At 41.5% G+C, this 25,366-nt stretch overlaps 1 protein-coding gene across 1 annotated transcript; it reads left to right on the top strand.

Annotated features, from left to right (window-relative positions):
• Nucleotides 1–12,929: 12,929 nt before the first annotated feature.
• CNOT11 (CCR4-NOT transcription complex subunit 11) lies at nucleotides 12,930–25,001 on the top strand. Its single transcript, XM_071430789.1, has 7 exons — nucleotides 12,930–13,424; nucleotides 14,642–14,806; nucleotides 19,237–19,389; nucleotides 19,927–20,129; nucleotides 20,914–21,116; nucleotides 22,316–22,412; nucleotides 24,647–25,001. The coding sequence occupies exons 1-7, from the start codon at nucleotides 13,019–13,021 to the stop codon at nucleotides 24,842–24,844; spliced, it is 1,425 nt and encodes a 474-aa protein (XP_071286890.1). The 5' UTR covers nucleotides 12,930–13,018; the 3' UTR covers nucleotides 24,845–25,001.
• The last annotated feature ends 365 nt before the right edge of the window (nucleotides 25,002–25,366 follow it).

The following is a 25,366-nucleotide window of genomic DNA, read 5'->3' as shown; positions in this document are numbered from 1 at the left end:
GCTCTACTGTTTTCCATTTTTTGAATCCTGCCTGCCTGTCTGGCAGCTGCAGACAGTTGGCACCTTTCCCCAAGGGTGGAAGCACCACATTATCACCCAAGCAGCGTCAGGGTGAGCGTGCTGGGACTGCCAGTGCTGCCTGTGCTGGGCATGGTGGTGCAGCAGAAGGTGTAGGGAGGAGCCACCACTTCTGTTCACCTTCTGAGCATTTCAAAATACCTGTGGGGAGCTTCAGCTGCAGGAGTAGCAAAACTGTGTCACAGCACAAGCCTGGTTGTCGCAGAAGTGTCAGAGCATTGAGACAAGTTTTAAAATGTGTTTGTGAGTGCCTTTGAGGCACACTTTAACATATTTTTTCTGGCAACCTTTTCCTCTTTTTTATGCACTGGGGATCCCCAAAGGAGCATTTCTGTTGTAATTCTTACATCTTCCCACTATGACACTCAAAGCTATGCTAGCTGAGCTTGGTACGTAGCTGATATTGCTGGGTAGTAATCATGCTGCACATGCCTAGGACTGGGTTTGAACTTGCTGTCTTTGATCAGCATTGCATTTCTGCTTCTACCTGGCTGCCATATTCTGTTTGAAAGCTCCATGATCTCCTTTTGTTTTGCCTGCTGGCTAATTTAAATGTGACACATGCCATTCTAACAAAAATTGGAGGCTTTTTCACCACCTATGTTTTTGCAGATAGGCTAACAAGATGTTAGTCTTTGCATGGCCACAGAACAATTCAAATTGGGAATGCATGATACCAAAGAAAATAACTACAACTCTCTTCCCCTTTTTTATTATACTGCTATTTTTTTTCTTTTCTAGACTACCAAATCACATGGTTGCTGATGAAGTCCTGTTGTTTCTTCACTCAGTGAAGCTGGTGACTACATACACATTCATGTTTTCTATTCCTTTCAGGGATAAAATATTCATCACATACTTACAGAAATGCACCCAAACCATCTGCCTAGTCTTTATGGGAGATGTAGAAAGATTTGAAAACATGCTCTGCTTCCTTTCCCATTTGCTCAGAGGAATGGATCTTCTTGAACTCAGTTTTGTTTTGGTTTTTTTTTAATCTTTGTTTTACTTTGCCCTTTTACTAACTGTTGTAGGCCAGCAAAGTCTTTGTTTCCATTCTTGTCATGGTGCAATTTTTGCATATCTATTTCTCTCATAAACCAGTTTCTCCTTGGGAGAACCCAAAAGACCTACAGAGCCTGAATTTTCAAAAGGTATTGCTGCTTTTGAGTGTGCATGTTTAGACCTAGCTTTGCAGAAGTAAATAGCAATGTTGATTAAATATAATCAACATTGATGACAACTGTAAAATCAATCCCTTCAGAGATTTGATGCTAAGCATCAAGAACTCTTAAAAGTAGTTTCTGCTTTTGAAAACTTTGGACTTGAGCCAGAGCTTTCATCTCCTTATCTGTGAAAATGGCATACAGCTTAAATACCTGTCCAACAGCTCATGAAGGTTCATTAATGTTTATAAACCCCTTGGAATTGAAAAGCACTGATAACTACTGTTTATTTATTAATTCCTGTTGTCTTGCACCTTCACATTCCTTTCACATGTCAAAGAAGAGGATTTAGCAGGCAGCAAAACCAACAAAACCTGTAACATTCTCTGCTCTCCTGCCCCTCCCTTACTGTAATAGTCTCCCTGTACCCTCTCTCCATGTCCCCATGGTTGCCTTTACATCTTCAGTCCTCCCTTCCTGCAATGCTTCCTGTTTCCCCTCCTCCCAGCAAGGTTCAGACTCTCTCCCAAAGCCTCCCTGCTGGGGCCAGCTGGTCTGACACAGCTGCAAAATGGCCAAGAAGTGAGAGCAGGAAAATTGGTTAGAGTTGAGAGAATGGGCAGCAAAACGGAGGGCAAACTCCATGGCAGAGCCCTTCCCCTCCACCAGGTCTCCAGCTGATGGAGATTTTACAGCTCCATCTCTTCCAGGCCTCTATCCCTCTCTCTCCTTTGGATGAATATAGCCACAGGTTTAAGAGTTACTGGGAAAGGGGAGGTTGGTACAAGACTGTGTAAATACAGAGTGGTTTCTTCTTTTGTTGATCAAGTAGATGTTTGAAATGCTCTCGATGTTCAGATCATAAATAAACCATGCTGAGCAAACTCAAATTTTTCCAGTTGAAACCATTTATATAAGCACACTATTGACATTTCTCCATGCTTGTTTTTGCAAGGTTATACTCACCTTGGTAGGTGTATGAGAGTTGCTCCATTCATGGTACAGATTAAGTCTTCTGAAGGACACTGTGGCTTGTCACACAAGTGTCTATGTTGTCCAGGAAGAAGACTCAGGACCTCAATAAAACAGCATTTCCTAAAGTATTGCCCTGCTATCTTAAAGTAGCTCTCAGCCCCTCTGCCTTATGCCAATGGGACATAGAGTTTACTCTGACCTGGCATGGTCTGTGGAAGCTGCAGCAACTGCTCCTGGCCAGATGAAGGATGTTGTAAACTGAGGAGCCAGCTCTAGGGCATGTCATCTTCTAAAGATGAAAACCCTACCTACAAAAGTACAGGAATGTGCACATCCATACAGGTACTTTGTATATCTACAAGGTGAATCCAGTGACCTACTGGAGAAACTGAAATCAAGGTGGTAGTGTTATTGCTTTGCCCTTTTCTCACTGCAAAGCAGTCCTGGGACTTGGGAAACTTGATGCTTTGCTTTCAGTTCTGCCACACAAGTTTTGCCAAGTTATACTTCTGCCCATTTCTTGCTGTAAGATTTACCCTGGCTTACATATGTGGATGTGGATATCCAGACAAACCAAACATGCCCAAAGACACACATTTAATTCACAATTCTAGATGCAAGTCCACATGAGGAGTTCTGGGAGGGTGGCTAGGACTTCAAATTATCACCAGCATGAAGTACCTAAGGAAATGTTTTACCATGTGCTGTGGAAAGACGGGTTTGTTTTTCCTCAACTCCAGCTCACAGACGTTCCTAGTCCATTATTAAACTACTAAAAATAAAGTACTTCTGATTCAGCTTTTTCTCTCCTGTCCTCTCCAGCTGCTGCCCAGGCATGGATCCTGCACCATTGAAAGAGCTGTTCCTGTTTTGGACTGTGATGTTATTTCAGAAGGATGCACACACAAGGCTCTGACCATGAAGGGCATTTCAGCAGTGGTCTTTTTTAACCCTTACTTGACAGTGATGGGTCCTGGCAAAGAAATGATGCTGCTTATGTTGCTGAATATTGACAGCTGTTGTTTACATCAGGCCTTGCCAGTTGAGGTTTCTGGTGCTGCAGGGTTGTGAAACTGCATCAAGATCTAGAGCAGGGGTGATAAGCAGCAGCTACAGAGTTATTGCATAGGAAACTCTGCCCCCTTGGAGTCCTCTGAAGACCTTGCTTTGACCCAAAACTGCTGTAGAAAAACAGAGACAGGACCTGGTGCACAAACATGTCACCACTGCTAACCAGGAGATGGCTGTGACAGGCTTAGGTAACCATTTTTGTGTTGATTAGACAAGTTCTAACGCTGTGATAGGAAGAAGTTTGTGCTGATGCCAAACCACAGGCTCCAGTAGCTAATACATGTGAAATAGTAGTTGGCTGAGGGAGAGTGCACTTCTCCAACTACACTGACTGCATGTGTCTGTCCTTGGTGTGATCTCTGCAAGAAATGCAGGAACAACTGGCATTCAGGGACACAGATCTGCAGATGGTGGCTGAGCACAGGGAAACATTTATGGACACAAGCATGGGATGCATAGAGCATGAAACAAGGATCCCGAAGAAATCTAGGTTTTCCCTTTTGGAGAAGGGACTCAGGTTATTTCTGACAGTATATTTACAAATAGAAGGACTCTACCCATTATTACTTTATTTGACCCACCTCACCATCTTCTTCTATCCTGGCATGTAAAGTTATATGCTGAGGATGGATCACCTGATAGGAAAAGAAGGTTTAATTATATATTAAATATTTGCAAAATGATTTCAGTTGCTGAAGGCAAAATTGCTCAGCCTTCAAACTTGTTTGGATGCCTATGTGTTCTGGGCCATTTGTATTAACAGCACTCTGCACCTTCACACCTTCAGTGAGAGCATCAATTAAGAATGTCAATCTTTGGAGACAGGCAGGGACAGCAAGAGAAATCAAGGATGTCACAAGGATGTCACACCTCTGTCTCCCCACCCCTGAAATATTGCCAGGTACCTGCCAGGCTCTCAGGAGAGCCTCTCCAGAAGTACCTCTGAACTCCCAGCCCAGTGACTCCAGTTCTTCTACCTTCAGGGGACGATGGGCATCATGTGGTGTTACAGCTATGCCTAAGGTGACAGCCCTTTGCTGCCCACCCACTGAATTCAGCCAGAACTGACTTCTCCTGTAAGGGAACTGATAAGATCTCTCCTCTGGCCCACCCACTGATTTTCATAAAACTCATGTGCATTTAACACTTTTGAAAGAATACTGCGTTTCTTTCAGATCTGGCTGGAAGAAATTAATGGTGAGAAGTTGATGGGGGGAGGGAAGGGGGGAAGGGGGCCAATTTGATAGACAGACAAATAGACAATGTGATTGCATCAGTCTCATTTCCTTAGGAAACTGGGCTAAAAATAAAAGGTTTTATTTGCCCCCGGGAATAAAGAAGAATGTCTCTTACATCTTTACAAAACATTTGTTTCTATGTATACTTATAAATAGTCAGGATGAGAGAGGAAGTTTGCACTGGATTTTGAGCAAAGAATTAAAAGGAAGAGCAGGAGGTGCGTGAGTTACACAATCTGGGATTCTTTTAGGCAAATGAGAGCAGAGCAATGAATGCAGGGCCTTGTACACCAATGCCACATTACCCAAGAGTACACATCTCTGCCCTGCAAACCAAGTGCCCGTTGGGCAATTTTTCAGAGCCCCACAGAATGCATGCAGTTTTACTGCATCAGTGATGGATGATGTGCTTTAGATCAAGCCCTTGGTGCACTTTATGGTCAGCAGATTCTCTCAGGTGTAAGTGAGCCACACGGAAATTGCTGTATTTGTTCAGATTTATGGTCTAGAAATTCCTGTCTGATGGTGACCAAGACAAGTTACAACAGAGAAAATAATCCCCAAAAAGGTCTCATCCATCATTAAGAGATTGTGTAAGATGAAGAAGCACTTATGCACCTTCTAAATTTCTCCTTTCCTGAATTTACTCTAGATATTTTGTTATCTTTGAGAATGTCATAGGGCTCCTTACAACCATGGCCTCTGTTACAGTCAGTAGTAGTAAATTCTTTATACACATGCTGTATATAAAATGCTTTTTGTTTATGAGATTTGAATTTACTACCTTTCAGTTTCACTGAACTGGCAGCACTGAGAACTTGGGCTTTTATAGTCATGCTTAATAGACAGGGAACAAAGTAGTTCCACATCCTCTAGAAACTTCTCATTGTTGCAAGACACAAGAGCCAACAAGTAGGAGCCACAAGAGACTTCCCCCAGGGCAGGTGGGCAGAAAGAAGCATTTGTATTGTACAACCCCTTTGGTTTTCCACTGCCCATTAGTTTTTGCTTCAACTGCCTATGCATGGAAGCCCCTTCCTCCTGAGACATGCCAGAATTTCCATTGCAGGGATACTGCAATTAAAGTCCCAGAAATTGCTGTTCTGAGGACTGTCACTAGAGGCAGTCCTCATCCTGGAGAATTTAAGTTTAAAATATGAAAAACCAGCACAGTCTGGGGAAAAGGGATGCAACACAGCATTGGAAGATTAGAAATGGAGCGAGTACCTTGCCTGCAGGTATGGCTGGGGCTCTGACCAGGAGTTAAACCTCAGCTTGGTGTCAAACTTGATCTTGCTTCTCCAGGGGATGGGATTGATCTCCTAACTTAGAGGTCAAAAATGAGATGTCTGAGGTCAGCATTCTACAGTCCCTCCACCATCAGACAAGAGAATTAGTTTCTTCTGGAGACTGTTCATGTGACTTATCTTAAATAAAAAGTAACAGTAATTTCTTCTGTTTTCAACTATATGCATAAGAGATTTCTTCTCTGACTGGTTTAATATCCATGCCCCACTCTACTGCTTTTAGCAGAGTTACTTACTAGTATCACCACCTATGCAAGGTACACTAAGGTGGTTTTCTTGTTCATTTCTTTTTCTAGTTAGAATAGTCTCTGGTATGGGCAGAAATAGAGCTTAACTTACATTTTAACAACAAAACATGAATATGCCTGTCTTAGGTACCTTATTTGATAAAGTTTTAAATTTTTAGGTAACCTCTGAAAATTTTGTATCATAATTTCAGTCTAAGGTGCATTGTGTGAATTACTAATAATTCAAAAAGCATCTCAGACTTCAGAATCACTTACATAGTCTCAGAAAATTTGCTCCTGATTTTACTTGCATCATCTTCTTGAAAGAAAACCACAGGATTGAAAAAACATCTGAACCAAATGATAATGAAAGCAGCTGATTTTTTTCAAGCTTGATAGGAAAAACCCCTGTCTAATTATATGCAACTGCAATGAGGTCTGAGTCATGACTTGTCAGATGATCCTCTTATTTGATGTGGCTAGAAAACCAAAAGACATACATTGGGAAGGCAAGCAAACTGAAGACCTCACAAAAGCACAGGCCTTCCTTGTGTCCCTGGTCCTTTGCTTTTCTCTCTTTCTTTATGTATTATTTTATGTTCAACCAACCCACAGAGCAGAAGCTGTATTTCCTAAAATCTTGACAGTGTCATGCACATTTATGGTGGTATGCAGGTGACTGATGGGCAAAGAATATGAATGATGCTGTGAAAAGACAGAAGGAAAAGGGAAATGAAAAACATGTCACAGTACTGGAAAATGAAGGTATTTACATATAACACTAGGAAAACATACTGCCAGTAGGGCCTGGCAATGCTGCTGTTAGTTTTATGTCCAAGTAGCCACACACACAGGGTGGTCAGGACAGTGTACGGCTGCTTCACATCTCGCTGGCTGACTTCTCAGAAACCTTTCCTGGAAACAAAACTCTTCATAAGATTTAACTACTGAGTTATTCATCAAAAGGCAGCTGCTATCTTATGCTGATGTGTATGCTTGCTGATGGCATTTTTGTGTTTGTGTTTGTTAGTTCACCAAGTGAGAACTGTCTAGAGGGCATCCTTGGGCAGTTCACTCCAGAGCTAACTCATCGCATTCTCTGGCAGCACTCACTGGATGTGGATCATTAATATCTTCATTGTGATCAGAGCAGATAAGCAAAGCTGTTTCTGGATACTGAAATTTTGTGGTTTTCCCTTTTATTTTCTCGCACCAAATATTAGTATGAGAAAATAAAATTATTAGTAGTATTATTACTTTTTTAAAAATACTGAAAATTATATATTTCCAATGTGGATGATTGTCAAAAAGATTGCAGAAGAGGGGGGAAAGAGGGTCAGGAAATAGAGAATGGCACTTCTTTTAGCAGAGACATATTGTGTTGCATTTGCCTTGTCTTTGAATCACATTAAATATACACACTGTTAAAAGCCTATTGAAATGTTCAAATGTCAGTGTTTCAAATGAAAATCAATAGCATGCTATTAGGCTCATTATATTGCTGTTATGCATCATTAAAACACATTTAAAAGCTTTCAGCATAAACCAGGAGATGGGATGAATAACAAGACACTTTGAGAATGAGCAACATACTTAAAAAGAAATAAAGAGGCAAAAGAGAAACTTTGTAGGCACTGGGATAGAAAGCCCTTGAAAGAGCTCACTGGGTGTTAGAAACACACATGAACATGAGAAAATGAATGAACTCAGCATACAGGCAAATGTGTGAAGCTGTGCCACTGAAAGTATATTACCATATGAAAGTATGAATATGAGACTAAGAGAGATTCCTTACTATATTTTTTAATTTTTTTTCTAAAGAGAAAGACTGGGAAGAAATGACTCTCTCAATGGCTGGGAATTTAAGTGGGCAACAGATTTCTAGTCCCTTCACACATGTTTTTTATGCTTTTACTCCTGATTGCTATAGTGCACATTTGCCTTGTTCCTGGAGCAGGACTACAACACAGACCCACCATCCAGAATGTCACACTCCATTAAATCCATCAGATCCTGCTTTTTCTCCCTTCCTCTTGTGGTGAATCTTTAATGCCTGTAAACAAAGCAAAATAACTTCAGCCAAAGGAGATAAACACTCCCCTCTGCTCCTAATAGCCATAGTCTGGGCTGGAGTTTAAATCCCTATAAGGGAGATGAAGAAAACCTGAATCTCCCACTTCCTGGACAAGAGCTTTCTAATCAGTTCAGAATTATTGAATATTCTTTCAGAAGGTGGATTTCAAATTTGTAGCTTAAACATAAAGCACTTCCTCCTGCAATTTTATCTGCAGAAGTAAAGATTCTACAGAAATTGATTTTGGATGAAAACAGAACCATAAGGCATAAATCAAGTCATGGAGTGAGGGAACGGAAATAGTTCCATTTGTATCAGATATGCAATTGCATAGCTCAAATTAAAAATGCTGAGTGCTCATATTAAAGTTCACAGTGAAGACTTCCCGAGCAATGCACAGACTGAATGTTTCTACACAGAACATATGCTTAGATATTTTTAAATTACAAATGCATTTCAAAAAAAACTGTCTGAAAAAAAGAGCAAGAAAAAAAGGACAAATGAAAATATTATTTTGCTTTTGGTTTTTGGAGGAAAAAATGTTTCTGAGCAATCAAGAAAGGGTTTCCTTGTCAGAAGAAGAGCCTATCCAAAGACATATATGCAAATAGCTATACTGTATGTTCCTTTATGTACCAACTCCCTGTTGGAGTTTCACCATAAATTTAATTGGACCAAAGCTCCATCTCTTCTGCGAACATCTAACACTCAAAGAATCAAGAGAGTGGACTAACATTAATTTACAGGTGTGATCATGGGTGGCTTAAAATGCAGAGACATCACTAAAACTCACAGTAGTTAAAGAATTCAGCAATGACCATGTTTATTTCTAACCCTCTCAGTATTCAGTACTTATGAAGCCATTCATGCAATGATATTTTTGGTGTTTCTTAAGTGCTTTTCAAGCTGTATCCAAGATACCTTTGGCAGCTTAGAGAGCTGACTAACAAGTGAAGATGTGTTCTCATACAGTTACTCAGGAAGACTTTTAGGCATTGTTAGCATGCCAATATTGTTGATTACTCCAGAAATAACAAAATCTGTTTCTGTATTGGTGGTCCTGTCTTGTATTTTGAATTGAAAAGATGAACTAGGGAGAAAACATTTAACTGTTGCTAGAAAGATACACATGAAGAGATCTATACAAAAATGCATCTTCTCCTTCCTTTCTCTGATGTGCTGCTATTTAAAATACACTGTAGACAGGATGGGTAACTACTATGGAATTTGTGTACAAGAGAGAATTCTCATGAGAATAAACAGAACAATCTGGAAGCGCTTTAATTCACCCTTTGACTTTTAGGTGTGATTTAATTCCTTCCTACCGTGTCCTTCCTAAATGAACTGTGGGGGTAAAAGATAGGCTGTTGGGAGTTGTTTCCTGAGTATTCAGCCTCTTTACTAGAATAAACTAAAATACTGGCTGGATAGTTCTTTAATACTTTTATTGCTCCTTCCAAATGTTGTCTTTTTCCATCTATCCTTCGTTAGGATTCTTTTTATAGTACCTGCAATGTAGTCTGTTTCTTTTGCGTCATCTAAAATACAACAGTAAACAATACAAAATACAATAGTAAATAATACCATAAATTTTAAGAAGGAAAGAGAACTCCTACAGTTAAATTGCATAGCCTTGCCCTTAGCTCAGGAAATCAAATCTGATTCTGCTCTCCTTTGGTTGTGAATCTAATTTTCCAGTAACAATTACAATTCATCAAAAGCTGATGTTCTTTCAAATACTACACCAATTGCATTCTAACAGCCAAATCATTTTGAAAAGGCTTATTTGTATTTGCAAAGGGTAACCTGCCAAACTAGATTGCCTGTGTCACTTTTAGTCTGGGATCTCTGTGTCTGGGCTGATACGTATTACCATGTTTGAGCCAACAGGACAGGGTTACACAAGGGGACTGAGAATCAGAAATTTAAGTACAGCCCCAATCTCTTTTAGAACTCAAAGGATGATTTTTACTGAGGTTCTTCCTTAAAGTCAAGCATGAAAAATAACAGGTGTATTATCTGCTTGTATTGACCATTTAATAGCTATTCCATAGGTCATCTAAAAGAAATGGAATATGCTCAGCTTGCTCCCAGAGGTGTAGCTCTGTAAAGGGAGAAAACTGAAGTCTTCCTTTCATACCATGAGATTGTGCTGCACTGAGGCGTCTCCTGCAGAATTGACCCCCCTGGCCCACCAAGGGAGCTGGAGCCCCAGCCTTCCTCCCTGAGTGTAATGCAATCCATTTCAGGTCCAGCCAAGAACTCCTTTTTTTGAGTCTGCACTAGCACCACACTCTCTTGCTTCTTCATTACACAAGTTTTGAGCCCAAGAATGTCTAACACACTCATGTGTACACAAAATACAGTGCCCTGTGCAGTCACAGAAACACTTAATTTTGCTTACTACACTTTCTGTCCCAAAAGCATTTTACCCTCATCTTTTTTTTTTTTAGATTAAGATTTTTCTTACCCTGAAATGGTGATCTGTTTTAAAATCTTTGTGACTTCAAAATTCCCTTTGTCAACTGATGCTTGGGCCCATCCCACTTCCTATTAAGTATTCCATCTTCTAAACTGTTAGCTTTCCTGTTCTGATGAAACCTTTTAATTTGCATTGAATGCTTTCATATGGCTGCATTAGCAAGCACATATGAGTAACACATTTTTCTTGCTCTCTCAGTCATCAGGGAAACTTTATTTCTCTAAAGTCCATTTCTGCAGTTCTGCATCCATTATTCCAGTAAGCACAATATCAAAGAGTGAATTATGATTCTGAAATCTATAGGAAAAGAAAAAGCAGCTTTCTCTTTCTAAACATGTTTCTTCTTTTAGCTCTGCTGTCCTCAGCAGAGTTTGTTATTAGGAGCAGGCTGTCCAAAAAAGACCACCTGGACAAAAGCATCAAAAGTTTGTTTGGGTGCTAATCCAGCCAGCAAGCCATCCCTCAATATAAGGCACAACTTTAGATGCAATAATTTCTAACCATAAACTTCATGCTAAAAGTGAACAAGTGTGACTTTTGTCAGCACACCAGAAACAGAAAACCTGTTGGTTGGTCTGAGGCCTGTGCTCTCCCGAGTCTTCCATCTAGCCCTACCACACACAAACATAGTTTACTTCCTCAGCTATTTGCAATGCTTTCATCTTCTTTCTAAATCTTACCATTAAAAGTCCTTGTTGCAGTTGTTAGTAAACTCTAAATTGGCCTAAACTTCCAAATAATGCTTTATTTCCTTGAATACCCTGGCCAGGTCAGGAAGCTCACTGGCATCCTCTTCCACCTGCTTTACTCTTCTTGCAGGGTATGTTGCAAGCAGACTTCTCGCTGGTATCTGCTCTATCAACAAGGCTCTCAGATCTTACCTCACCTGGCTGTAGACCTTGTTTTCCTCACAGACTCATCCTTTTTTAACAGTTCTGTATGTACATGAATCTTTTACACCTCTGGGATCTGGGTTTCTTTGCCATCAGAAATGTGAAATAGGGAACACCTCCATTACTTGGTCTGTATGTGGAACACAGGCCTTCAATTTATGTTACTTTAGAAACTGAATCCCATCTCTTACACATGTATTGCTGTCTAGAAAGCCAAGATCCTTATGGCTGGGTGACTTGGGAGGAGTACTGCTACTAGAAGGATCAGTGCCTGCTCTCAGGACTTTCTAAGCTCTTCTCTTCTCAGCACATTCCGCAGAAAGCCCTTCCTTCAGGCCATGACCTCAGCACTTCTTCAGATTAAGCCAGTGACTTGCTGTCCCATGAGATGCACTTCCAGAGGATAAGCCAATGAAACAGATCATCACACTTCATAGGGATGTGCTTCAATCCCTGACTCCCGGACACATGTTACTGCAGCTCATCACCCTCCAGCTCTGCTGAGAGCCCCACCAGCAAAGTGGACATTCTCAACTGCCCTGGACCATGGAAGATACCGATGAACATCAGCCCTTCAGAATCACAGAATCAATTAGACTGGAAAGGATTTGTGAGATCATCGAGTCCAACCTGTGACTGCACACCACCTTGCCAACTACAGGTGGGCACCAAGGGCCATTTCCAGTCTTTCCTTAAACACTTCCAGGGATAGCGACACTGCCACCTCCCTGGGCAGCCCATTCCAATATCTAATCACCCTTTTTGTGAAGAAATCCCTAATGCCCAACCTAAACTTCCTCTCGTGCATCCTGAGGCTGTGTCCTCTTGTCCTGTCGCTGGTTATCTGGGAGAACAGTCTGACCCCACCCGATACAACCTCCTTTCAGGTGGTTGTAAACAGTGTTAAGATCCCCGCCGAGCCTCCTTTTCTCCAGGTCCAACAGCCCCAGCAGCCCCAGCTGCTCCTCACAGAACTTGTGCTGCAAACCCTTCAAAGGGCCCAATCCATGGCGTAACTGCTCCGCCGTTAAACGGCACGGCCACGAGGTGTTCCTCGGCCCAGAGAAAACCCCCGGCCCCCAGCCGGGCGGGGCGCGGGAGGCAGCGCGGGCCCCGGGCGGCGCAGGTCGGGGGCAGCCCCGGCCGGGGAAGCGCAGGCTCTCGGCGCGCCGCCGCCGCCATGGCGCTGTCCCCGCCCGGCACGGGCACGGGCACGGGCACGGGCACGGGCACGGGCACGGGCACGGGCACGGGCACGGGCACGGGCACGGGCACGGCCCCGCGCGCCGCCGAGCGCCCCCTGCCGGCCCCCGCGGGAGCGCGCGCGGCCGCTGCCCGGATCAATGCCCCGCCCCCGCCGGGCGGCCCCGACCAATCGCGGCCCGCCCGGCCGCGCGCGCACCGCCCCGCAGCCCGGGCCGGAACGCCCCCGGCGCCTTTCGCGGCAGCGCCGTAAAGCGCGGCCGGCGGGGAGCGCCGGGGCCGGAGCGGCGGCGCTCGCGGTCGGATGCCCGGGGGCGGCGGCAGCCCGGCGCCCGGCACGCAGGGGGCGGCGGAGGCGGGCGAGGCGGCGGCGGGCGGCAGGATGAGCCTGTCGCCGAAGGAGCTGTCGAGCCTGCTGAGCATCGTGTCGGAGGAGGCGGGCGGCAGCACCTTCGAGGGGCTCTCTAGCGCCTTCCACCACTACTTCGGGAAGGCCGAGCACTTCCGGCTGGGCTCCGTGCTCGTCCTGCTGCTGCAGCAGCCCGACTTGCTGCCCAGCCCCGCTCAGCGCCTCACCGCGCTCTACCTCCTGTGGGAGATGTACCGCACCGAGCCCCTCGCCGCCAACCCCTTCGCCGCCGTCTTCGCCCACCTCCTCAACCCCGCGCCCGAGCGCGGCGGCGACGAGGCGGAGCGCACCCCGCTCTCAGGTGTGTCCCGGCGCGGCGGGGAGCGGGCCAGGCGGGGCGGCACCGGAGCCCTCCTGGAGAGAGCGGTGGGAATCCCGCACGGCCGGCGCCTCTGGGCTTGGGGTCAGCCGGGCCGCTTGCTGGGACTTCATGGCTCTCTGCAGCTGCCTGAGGGGGCTCTTTAGCCTGGAGAAGAGCAGGCTCGGCTGCTTTTCGCTCTCTACAGGCGCCTGAAAGGAGGAGGCTGTAGCCAGGTGGGGGCAGGCCTCTTCTCCCAGGCAACCAGCGACAGGACAAGAGGACATAATGTAAAGCTGAGCCACGGGAGGTTTAGGTTGGATTTGGGAGTTCTTCACAAAGAGGGTGATTGGAATGGGCTGCCCAGGGAGGTGGCAGAGTCACTATCCCTGCAAGTGTTTATGGAAAGACTGGACGTGGTACTCAGTGCCCTGGTGTAGTTGTGTAGTTGACGTGGTGGTCAGTCATAGGTCAGACTCGATGATCTCAGCGGTCTTTTCCAGCCTAATTGATTCTGTGATAACACAGAATTTTTTGAGAGAAAGCCATCACAAAAAGTTGGAGGTGATAGGAGGCTCCTGACAGCCTTAAAGCTGTGAAACAAAACAGAGAGAAATACATGAAACACTTTTTTCCTCTTCAGTAAATATGGACCTACCAGTGTCGAGTAAATCAGTTTCTAAAAAAAATAACCTGTTGGAGAGACTACAAGAGAGGATCACCAAGTTGGTTAGAGGGCTGGAGCACTGGAACAGGCTACCCAGAGAAGCTGTGGATGCCCCGTCCCTGCAAGTGTTCAAGGCCAGGCTGGATGGAGCTTGAAGCAACCTGGCCTAGGGACAGGTGTCCCTCCCTGTGGCAGGGGATGGGAACTAGATGATCTTTAAGGTCCTTTCCAACCCAAGTCATTCTCTGATTCTGTAAATTCAGGTCATACTAAATAGCTCACTTTTTGTCTGGATGGGAAATTGTGTGAATGAACTAGTATGAGTGACTTAACATCAGCTGTGGCATGTCACGATGTGTAGTACTGATCACAGAGACTGTATTTGGCATTAAAGCAGTTCTGTATGTGTCACACAGACTCTCCACCTGCACCTACCTTACCATAAATAACAGATGCGTTTGTCTTAGTTTTGCTTATTATACAGGAAGAGCATGGAAACTGTTAATGCGCCTACATTAAAAACCATGGATTGTTTTTCATTGTGTCTCCACAGGCTTCTTACCTCCCATAACTCCTCCAGAAAAATTCTTTCTTTCACAACTGATGTTGGCCCCTCCTAGAGAGCTGTTCAAGAAGACTCCTCGGCAGATTGCTGCGATGGATGTGGGGAACATGGCCCAGTCAGTGGACATCAGTGGGCTGCAGCTGGCATTAGCAGGTGAGGAAGGTTTGTGCCTGTGCTGTCCTTAGGGATGGAAGCTCTCATTGGAACGTGGCTATGGGCTACTTGAGAAACACCTGTCTGTCCTCAATATGGAAAAGTTTGAACTATGCTTTAAGGTCTTCAAGCCTCTGTTCAAGCACTTAGAGAAACTTCAGGCAGAGATTACATCCTAACTCTTATCCTCCTTAACAAGTAATTTTTTAAGCATATATGTAATTGCCTTAAATACAAGAATACTTTGCAAATACAGGAAGATTTTAATCTAAAGCTATGAGGGATTTTTTTAGGGATGGGTTTTTTTGGGGGGGTGTTTTTGGTGGGTTTTTTTTTGTTTGTTTGCTTTGTTTTAGTTCTTGGTGGAGTTTTTTTATATTTTCATCCATTTTCACCCTTTACAGTATTTCTTTTATGAAAGAACAAGCATAATTGTAATGCTACTATTACATACCAGTACTTCAGCTGTACCTGGAAAATTGACTATTACAATTATATCTTTGTTTTATTGCAAAGTTAGGCCTTGCAATCTTAGCTCAACAGTTGGAAAGAGATCTAGTTTTACTAGATTGAAAAGAAAAGCAGTGTGATGTTTATCCTTTGACAGGAGAACAGGAGGAGGGACATGACTGTTCATGTCACATCTGGAATAAAGATGAAATATTATATATTGTTGGGAACAAGGAACCAGTTTAAAAACAAAAAAAAATTCCTTTTTTCCTTGGTATGTTGCAGTAGACCTGCTTGCTTGAAAACTGACCATCCCAGTTCTGTATCTGTAAAATGTGATTTATTGCTCTGAGGTTGGGCACCATTTAGATTTTCAGTGTCCTGCAGTTAGTATAGGTTTCTTGGTATTGTATCTTGGTATTGTCATTTTTTTTCTGTGGACTCTGACATTGACTGGTAAAGCTGTGGTATACTGTCCCTTGTCTTGTGGGTCCTCCTTAGCTGCTGTTTCCAGACTGGGATAACTTGAAAATGCAAATTGAACACCCTAACATGCCATTGTGGGTTAGACAAACTTTTATGGTCCTTCTTATGTTCATCCTGTCTGTATTTTGTAGAATACCTTAGCAAATTAAAATTTTGCTCAGGTAACTTGTCGTTTTTAGTGCAAGGCATATGTGATGCCTTAAGAAGCCTCAAGGTGCTTTTATTTGTTTTCCCCTTGGTACTGTGTTTGCCTTCTGAATAGTTTGTTCTCATTAAAGATTAAATAATTGAATCACAGAATCTGTGGGGTTGGAAAAGACCATAAAAATCATCTACTTCCTCCTTCACCCACTGTGGGCATGAACACCTTCCAATAGACCAGGTTGCTCAAAGCCCCATCCAGCCTGGACTTGGACATTTCCATGGACAGGGATCCACAGCTTCTCTGGGCAACCTCAAAACTGGTTGGGTGAATGTGTGCTCTAGGCCACATATTTTATTTTAAAATAGAGTATAATTATGGCTGAAAGTAGAATACAAAGTCATTAATGGTGCTTGTATAAAATTTATATCATTGTTTGTTTACATAATCTAGTAAAAGTGCACAGTCTACAACAAGCAGTTGTAGAAGTTATGTAACAGAACCAGCTGCATCTGAAAAAGCTCTGTGCTGTCTTTCTCAGACTTCTTGCTATAGGTCCCCAGAATAACTGTCTGCTTTCTAATCACTTTCTTAGAAGATAAATCTTTTCCTTGTTTTAAAATCCTGATGTTTCTTCTCTTTGTTGTGTTTTGGAGAGTCTATGATTTTTTTCACTAGTCTTCAGTATATTTCTCCTAATGATTCAATATGCAAGATGAAGCCGGTGCAGGATGATGACACTAAGATGCAATGTTTGAGGTGTTTTGTTTACACCCTTTCCCCAGGATGTACAGAATGGCACAGCTGTAACACTTGGTAGCTCTTCAGAAGTGTGGTCCTTGAGATGAATTCAGGGCTGTTCAGAGCAGGATGATTTTTACTTGCTTTAGCACATACCTGCAAACTCAAATGAAATAATTTAGAAAGCATTCCATTTTTTCTATCAGTTTATCTCTCCCATTCCTTTTTTTGTAAAAAAAATAAAAACACTTATCCTCTGAATCTAAGGTCACTGTGACAGTTTATTTGCAACTCTTAAGGTGGATTTTCTATTTTTGATTTTCTTTTTTCGTTTAAGGTTTTCCACCACCATCTCCCAAAAATCCAAACAAACAACAAAAAAAAAATAGAATGCTGGAATTATGCATCTTGGGCATGAGTATTAACACTTGTTCTGTTCTCTTTTCCCTTTGGTCTGCAGAGAGCTAATTCAAATGTTGGTACTGTCCTACAATATATATTTGTTCATCTGGTGTGCTACCCTATCAAAAAAGTAATTTTCTCCTAGTTGCCAGGATAGGTCTCCTGGCAAAGTGTTCCTCAGTGTTTGTCTGCTACCCTTATTTGATGGGGGAGCAATTGACCTGGAATGAAAGTAAAGCTTTAAATACATTGTCAAGCTTTCTTTAAGAATCAAAGAAACTTTCTTTTTACCTGTAAAAATAAAATAATAAGCTCCCTAAAAAAAACTTTTTGTTTTCAGTTTAGTTTTGTAAAATTTAAATGTATTAGTTGAAGATGCTGTATTAGTTTCTGTTAAATCACCGTGTTGTAATTCTTACTTCTGCTTACCTGAAGCTGTTGATTCAGCCCTTATTCTTGAAGCAGTGAGGTTGAACTTCTGAGCTTCAATGCATATAACTGAGGGCTCAGAGAGGCTTCTCAAATCAGTGAAGTGAAATATCACTAATCATCTTATCTAACATCACTAGCAATTTCAGATTATGAGGTTACAAACAAATCCATGATTTACTGACTGATGGATTTAAGTCCTAGACTACTGATGCAAAGATAGAAAAAGGACACCCAATGCCTCTTCCCCACTCCTGTACTTCTTTTTTTAAATCAACCCTTCTGTTCAGGGGCTAACTAAACGAAAGTACTATGAGATGAAGTTTGAAATAGTTGCTTAAGTAGAAAATATGTTTTATAAACCATCTCATTTGGACTTTGCCTTTAAAATGGGGTTTTTTTTTTAAGATTAAAAGTATTGTAGTTGTTGCCTTTAATAGAAAAATATACCCTGCTGTGGTGCTTTGGTGAGCATATATGCACATGTTTGCATTATCTGAAGTAGTTGGATAAAAAGTAGGACAGAAAGCCAGAAAAATTAACAACTTTGTTCTCATGATGCTCTTGTCACTCACAGTTTTGGGCATCTCTTGCAGATTTGTTTGGAGTCATATGAAATAGTTTGTGTGTGTGTGGGCAGCTGGAAAGAGTCACCATGATTGCACAAAAAGGAGCAAGCACACTTTGCTTAGAAGTGTTAGGGTACACAAAATATAACAGCACTCACTCAATTAGCCAGGAAATTGAGTGGTGTTTAGTTTCATCTGGAACTTTTTCAAGGGATATCTTGTATGGTACCAGCAGTTTTGGACTTCAGATGGCTTAAGGCATAATCTGCTGCTTAGTGTTCTCTGTTAACAGGGTGGGGATAGGAATGTTAAGTGGTATTCTGTAGTGGGGATTTTTCTGCTTTTTGTCCTTTGGAGTTTTCTTTGCCAAAGCAATGGAAAACAGGATCTCTCAAAATAGTACAGAGAACACAGAAGATCAGCCGTTAAGTCTCCAGATACAGAAGAGCAATAGATTATTGACAGAAGGGCGCATAAAAATCTGATAGTGCAAGCAATGAGGCCCATATTTTCCTTTCTGGCCAATTTGTTCAAGTCTTCAGCTGTATATACACTAACCTTAATGTTACTTTTCTGTAACTTGTTTGTGCTCTGTAATTTGGCCTCTAACAGGACGATTTTAGCCCCTTCCAGGTTTGCTTTAATGATGATGTCTGTAGAATCACGTAACCATTAAAACTCCATAGTTTACCACTAAAGCACTGATTCTGGCTTGACAGCAAATGTACAAGGAGCTCAGGCAATGCCACAGAAAGGCTGAGTAAATTTGAATAGCTGACTTCAGGTCTAGTATGACCATTATCTAGTATGACCAGCAGGTCTGTAAATGGATCTGTGTAGATCTTTCACTTTCCTTCTCTGAGAAATGATTACAAACCAGATACAGCACGTGAACTCTTTGAGGAGTAGCATGGGAACCTACTAATGTGCTGCTTTTAGATGTAGATTACATCAGTTACGTGCCTGTTCCAAGGCCAAGACTACATTTCAGATTAACATCTATTCCTCCTTTATCCTTGCTGCATACCCTCTGTGCTTGCCTGTCAGCTGGCACTCAGACTGCTGACTGCCCAACTGTACTAAATTTCATGTTGATATTATCTGTTCAGGTTTTTTTAAGCCAATTCTTTTCTAAAGCTGCTTGTTTCTCACTACTTTTTGTATTCCAGGCATCTCTGTTCCAATTTTATGGTTTAATATTCCTCTTTCAGAACGTCAGTCCGAGTTGCCAACACAGAGCAAGGCCAGCTTCCCCAGCATTCTCAGCGATCCTGACCCAGATTCTTCCAACTCCGGTTTTGACAGCTCTGTTGCTTCCCAGATCACAGAAGCATTAGTGAGTGGACTAAAGCCTCCTATAGAAAGTAGGTGCATTTTCACATCTTTGATTTTGTAACTCACTACATACTGTGTTATTATAATTCGGATAAAATGTAATGGAATACAGAAATATTTTCAAGGCATGAAATGAAAATTAAGGTGAATGGAAGTGCAAAACTGCATCAGGTTGTTTCTAGATCAGATTCTAGTGTTCACATTTACAGACTTGTCTTCAAGCCCTTCCCCATGTCATCTGTTGAACAAGACACTAGTCTCTGCACTGAGATCTACATTGGCTGGTTAGCACCTCCCAAGGAAGCTGTTACTGTGGAAGGAAAAAAGACCACAGGATCAGTAACACAGTGATCTGAATCAAGAGGAAAAACAGGTGGATGCAATGGTATCACTAAAAATCAGAAATAAATGTTTTTCTGGGAGGTAAATAGGATTGTAATGCTGTTCTCAGTGTTATAATAGCTTAAAGAAATAGGAGCTTTTGGGGTGTCTTCTGTTTTTTACTGATACAGAACTGACCCAATACCCAAAGCTTAAGAAAACATCTCCTATTGTTGCCTTTTTAGGTCACTTTCGACCAGAGTTTATCCGACCACCACCTCCACTCCATATATGTGAGGATGAATTGGCATGGCTAAATCCAATTGAACCAGATCACACAATTCAGTGGGATAAGTCAATGTGTGTTAAGAACAGCACTGGAGTTGAGATAAAAAGAATAATGGCAAAAGCTTTTAAAAGTCCTTTGACTTCCCCACAGCAAACACAGGTAAGGATGATGTGCTTTCCTGTCTAAAATAATTCTCTAAGAAGCTATTAACTGCTGTGTTTTATAAAAGTTTGAGCACTTTAATTGATCTGTGTTTGCATTCAGAAAACTTTTAAATAGTAAAAATCCAAAAATTTTGACTTGGGTTTGTCTGAATAAGGAAAATAATGTTCATACCATTGACTTGATGTAGTTACAGGTGAACAGGAGTGGCACTAACATGTTTCTGCATGGAAAAATCTTTGTATAACTAAGTTGCTCATGCTTCTGTAAAAGTTTTTGATAAATAATTACTTCAGAAATATCAACAACATTTTTTTTTCCCCTCAATTTGATAATATTACCTCTGATTTCAATGGGCTTTTTTCATAATCATTATGCTGGCACTATAAAATTAACTTTATTTGCACTATTCTTTCTGCCAAGTGAACTTGAAACTGAGATTTCCTTCTACTGGACAGAAAACTAAAGGAGGCTGAAACTTTTCTTTCTTTTTTTTTTCATCAAAAAAATTCATCATGGATTTTTTTAACTCCTTCTTTGCCATCCACGGATGAAAGACTCCTAAATGCATTAGTTTTATGGACACAGTTGCCGTAAAACTTTTAAAGTTTTAAAGTAAAAATTTTAAAGTAGCCCTCCAGTGCTTTTCAATAGAGAAGCCTAAATCTAAAGGGCTATCATTCTCTTGGATCTTAGATGTGTTATAACAGTTTTTTCAAGCAGTAACATGAATAGTTGAGGAAAAATCAAGTGAGGATTTTTTTTTTTTTCTTCTTTACAGCTCCTTGGAGAACTGGAGAAGGACCCCAAGCTTGTTTACCATATCGGTCTCACTCCTGCTAAATTGCCAGACCTGGTTGAAAACAATCCTTTAGTAGCTATAGAAATGCTGCTGAAACTAATGCAGTCTAGTCAAATAACAGAGTATTTTTCTGTCTTGGTCAACATGGACATGTCCTTACATTCAATGGAAGTTGTAAATCGGTGAGTACGATCTCAAATCCAGTAAGGTTTTGCTGAGTGTGTAAAATGAGCAGTTTTGTTTTATCAGGATATCTGGAAATGTTCATTTTGATCCTTCTTGAGGCGTCTCTGTGTGAGAGATAAAAGACTACAGTGGGACAAAGGGCACTTATTGTGAGAATCCTCCACAAACAGTTAATGCCACATGCCTAATCTGCTTAATTGCAACTTGTGTTCTTGATGCAGCTTAAGTGAACAAAAGGTGCTATTGTTAAACAGCTGCCCTGCTGTACATTCATGTTCTGTTTTCATTGAGAATAATTTCTGCAAATAGGTACCACCCATTTTCTTAACAGAATGCTAGCCCTTTAAATGGGAATACTTTTCAGACAGCTAATTCCCACAAATTTACAGAAATACATCTCTCCCACTTAGTTTCTTCCATTTCTTAGCAATTCCTGAATGTGAGCTACCAAATAAGCCTCAGTCAGCAGTCCCTTTGAAGCAGAGTTGAATTGCACCTTAAATATCTTGTGATTAAAGAAACAGTTCCAAAATAAATGCCTCCCTACTGGTGCAGACTGACAGCAGTTACTGCCCTGAAGTGGAGCTAATGATTGCAACATGGAGAAAGAGTGGTGAGAGTAGAGCTTTTACCTGTGTCCAGGAGAGTACACCACCAGTCAGGCATGCTGGCTCTCCCACAGCATAGCTACCACAGGAACAACTTCCACCAAACTGCAAAGTGACTGTCAGTGCAAACAGGGGGAGACACTGATTGTTAAGGGAAATAAGACAAAAAAATTGAAACTAAAACCTTCACCTTTTTCCCTATTGTCCCCCTTTCACTATTTGAGGTAGGATTGATTTGAGTTACTTTGGTCAGAATGTGTTGTAACCTTGTGGCAGTTCTCCATTTAGTGTATGTTGTTACCTTAAGAAAGCTGTATTGCTCTTTCAGTTAACAAACAGTGGCAACTCAAATGTCAGATGTACTAGAAACCAGTCTAACTTAGCTTCTGTACTGTCAGAGTTTAAAAAAGTTTTAATTTAGAAATTTAAATGAGAAGAAATACATCTGGAAGCTGTAAAAAAATCAGTTCTGTATTACAGAACTGGGAATAAACTCATATAACAGGTCTAACTGATATGATTTGTTTTGCTACAGAAACACTAGATTTATGGCTTCATAAACCACTGAATATATTTTATTTGAACAGGCTTACTACTGCAGTTGATCTCCCACCTGAATTTATTCATCTTTATATCTCCAATTGTATCTCCACCTGTGAACAGATTAAAGACAAATATATGCAGGTGAGTGCTTCAATAAATTGGTTAGGAAAAAGTATCCCATATATTGCTCTGTGAAATATGTGCTATGATTTTAATAAGGCTGATAGCATTAAGTTACTCTGTTTTACTGCTTTTTTATTTCAAAGGCACTTTTTTTTTCTCCTAACACTCTCTGCTTTCCAAGCCTGTCATACTTGCATACTGGTACTGAGGAAGTTGTAGCCACTCCAAGGATACCTGACTAGGGAGGGTCAGGGGAAACCTGAGGAGGTTTACACACTTCTGGCATTCAGGGTTGTCCACATGCTGTGTGAGGTACTTCCTTCTCTCCTAAACTGATCTGTTGGTTTCACCAGGTGCCCAGCAGAACTTTGCTTGGGTATGTCATTAGTGAAAAACATTTCTGTGTTCAGTTTCTCCGAGGCTTTTTGCATCCCAAGTCCTGCCTTAGCTTTTTCCTCTTGAAACTGAAGTACTGCAGTGTCCTGAGTCTCTTGCCGCAAGATAACTGTTCCTTTCCCATTAAGCTTTTTTGGTGTCCTCTAGTACCTTCTCCAGCTGTACTGTATCCTTCAGCTACAGAAATGAAAGCTGTGTACAGTGCACAGGATAGGGTTGCAGGGTGGTTTTAGACAGCAGCAATCCTCCCATCTTGTTCTCAATCCCATTCTGATGATGACTGACCATGTGTTGTCTTTTGGTGGCTGCTGATGCTTCTCTGCTTTGTGGTTCTGCCAGACACACATGGGTAACTTGATCTGTGACCTGCTGAGTAGCTCTGCCTATTACATTTGGTAGTGGAGTAGGAAAATAGCAGCAGACCTGGGCTGCAGCTGAGAATATGCCCAGAATGGGACACTGTGCTCAGAGAGGCTGCTGAGAGCACATAGCAGCTGTGCTTCAGGCACACAGGGGACAAAAAAAGAGCTCTGAGGGTCAAGGAACATACACTGATTACTAAGCAGCATGCAGAGCATGAGATCTAACATTTTTTAATCTGTATGGGGCCTCACAGCAGCTGAGACACTAGATATTTTGTTTAAAAAGCATGGTACAAAATTACTGTTGGAAATGATCCTCAGAGACTGGGAGTCAGCCAGTAATCTTGCATTTGTTCCTTTGCTGAGTTTCATGCTCCTGGATTATTAAAATTACTCATGTAACTAATTTGTGTTGCAGAGAAAGCATGTGATGCCTTTTGATCGCAATGAAGGAAATAAGTTGTTTAGTCTCTGAATTCTCTCATTACAAGTAGTAAATTTTGCAGTAGTAAGATCAGCTCCTGGAAAAATAGCTGATACCCGATTTTCCGTGTCAAATAATCTGAAATGCTTTGGACACTTAATCTGTCACATCCCTCAGTTTTGTCTGATAAACATTGTTCACATACATAATTGCTTTTAGAGAAAGGTTTGGGTTCAAGTCTTTCTCACAATGTGAAGTATGAGAGCACTTTAGTGATAAAGACTTGGTTTTGTCCTTGGGGAAGAATGTGCTCGTGTGTTAAACAGTTGGAGACTGGATCTATGTATGACACATTTAAAGTGCCAGTTCCTAAGCTTTCACTTCCAATTCCCATCGTGCTTTTCAAGGTGTTGCCTAAGTAGCTCTTAAGAAAGAGGAACATTTTTAAGATCCTGTCTTTTCTCTGGATCAGGCAGGAAATGAGCCATGAGTTCTTCGATTAGGTGTCCCTGGAATTTTTTTCCTTCTAACATAGAGCAAAAGGGTTACCTGCTGATTTGGCAACAGAGCACATTCCATGAAGGAAGTTTGGAATCAATTTGGTTGATGTCACTTCCTATCTGGAGTTCCTTGATGATGTGGTCATAAGAAATTTTAAGATGTGAAACTTGTTCAATTTTCTTTATGGTGCTATTGTAGAAAATAAGACTAAGCAAGACTCAAATGTTGACATCATCTTCAGCTATCATGTCTTCTTTGCCTTTATTCAGAGATTATTATATAATAAGTTAAGTATGGTGGACAGGTAGATCTGGTGCTTCATTTGTGCATGGGATTAATCCTGAGAAGGCTCCTGCATCAGGAAGTACAAGAATATAAAGCTGTCAATATTTTAAATATAGTAGTAGTGTGGGAAATGGAAGAGAAGGGGCAGCATGTACAAAGCTTGGGAACACAATAACTGCTGAAGCTAAAACACCTCACTAGTACTGCTGAGGACCAACAGTCCTTTAACTGACTTGGTTGCAAACATTTATTTAGATTATTAAACCATCTCTCTTATGTTTCAGAACCGCCTGGTCCGTCTTGTTTGTGTCTTTCTTCAGTCTTTAATCAGAAACAAAATTATTAATGTACAGGACTTGTTTATAGAAGTGCAAGCATTCTGCATTGAGTTCAGTCGGATACGAGAAGCAGCTGGCCTTTTCAGATTGCTGAAGACACTGGACACTGGGGAAAATCCATCAGAAACAAAAACATCAAAATAAAGTGACTGTCAGTGGCAAAAAAACCCCTCTTGCTAGTGTTCTATACCAATTAATTGTACATTTGAAACTTAAATCCCTGGATTAATTATGTATTATGTTAATTACATTATAAATAGCATTTTATGCATTTGAACAATAAATAAGGCTTTTTCTGATACATGTTTGATTTTGTGAAATGTGTTAGGCCTTACACTATTTTTCACTATGGCTAAAATTTGTATGTGATATACATATCCTGAAATTCAGGCTCTAGTTCCAGAGATAATATAAAGGAGACTTAGCATTGACAGCAAATTTAAGTATTAATCTGGCACTCACTGTCTTTGGGTCCAAAATCACTTGTATATAACTAAAGTCAACTTGTATCAAGGTAAGTAAGTTCCTTGCTTTACCTTTTGTTCACTGTGTAAGACCTTCTAGGAGCTGGATAGAACTACTAACAATGTCTTCTAGTGAGTAAGGGAAAGTCTGTCTTGATATCTAGAAACAGCTACAGGCTTATCTTCACAAGGCAGAAATGAA

Source organism: Agelaius tricolor, unplaced genomic scaffold (genome assembly GCF_023055355.1).
Source record: "Agelaius tricolor isolate 1412-34295 unplaced genomic scaffold, bAgeTri1.0.p SCAF_7, whole genome shotgun sequence".
Taxonomy (NCBI): Eukaryota; Metazoa; Chordata; class Aves; order Passeriformes; family Icteridae; genus Agelaius; species Agelaius tricolor.
This window is presented reverse-complemented; position numbering and strand designations above follow the sequence as displayed.

What these genes read in the sequence shown, in the direction of transcription:
- CNOT11 (XM_071430789.1), top strand. Translation starts at nt 13,019, where the DNA reads ATGCCCGGGGGCGGCGGCAGCCCGGCGCCCGGCACGCAGGGGGCGGCG. An exon ending in TCAATGGAAGTTGTAAATCG is followed by an intron (nt 21,117 to 22,315) that starts GTGAGTACGATC and finishes TTATTTGAACAG; the next exon opens with GCTTACTACTGCAGTTGATC. An exon ending in TTAAAGACAAATATATGCAG is followed by an intron (nt 22,413 to 24,646) that starts GTGAGTGCTTCA and finishes CTTATGTTTCAG; the next exon opens with AACCGCCTGGTCCGTCTTGT.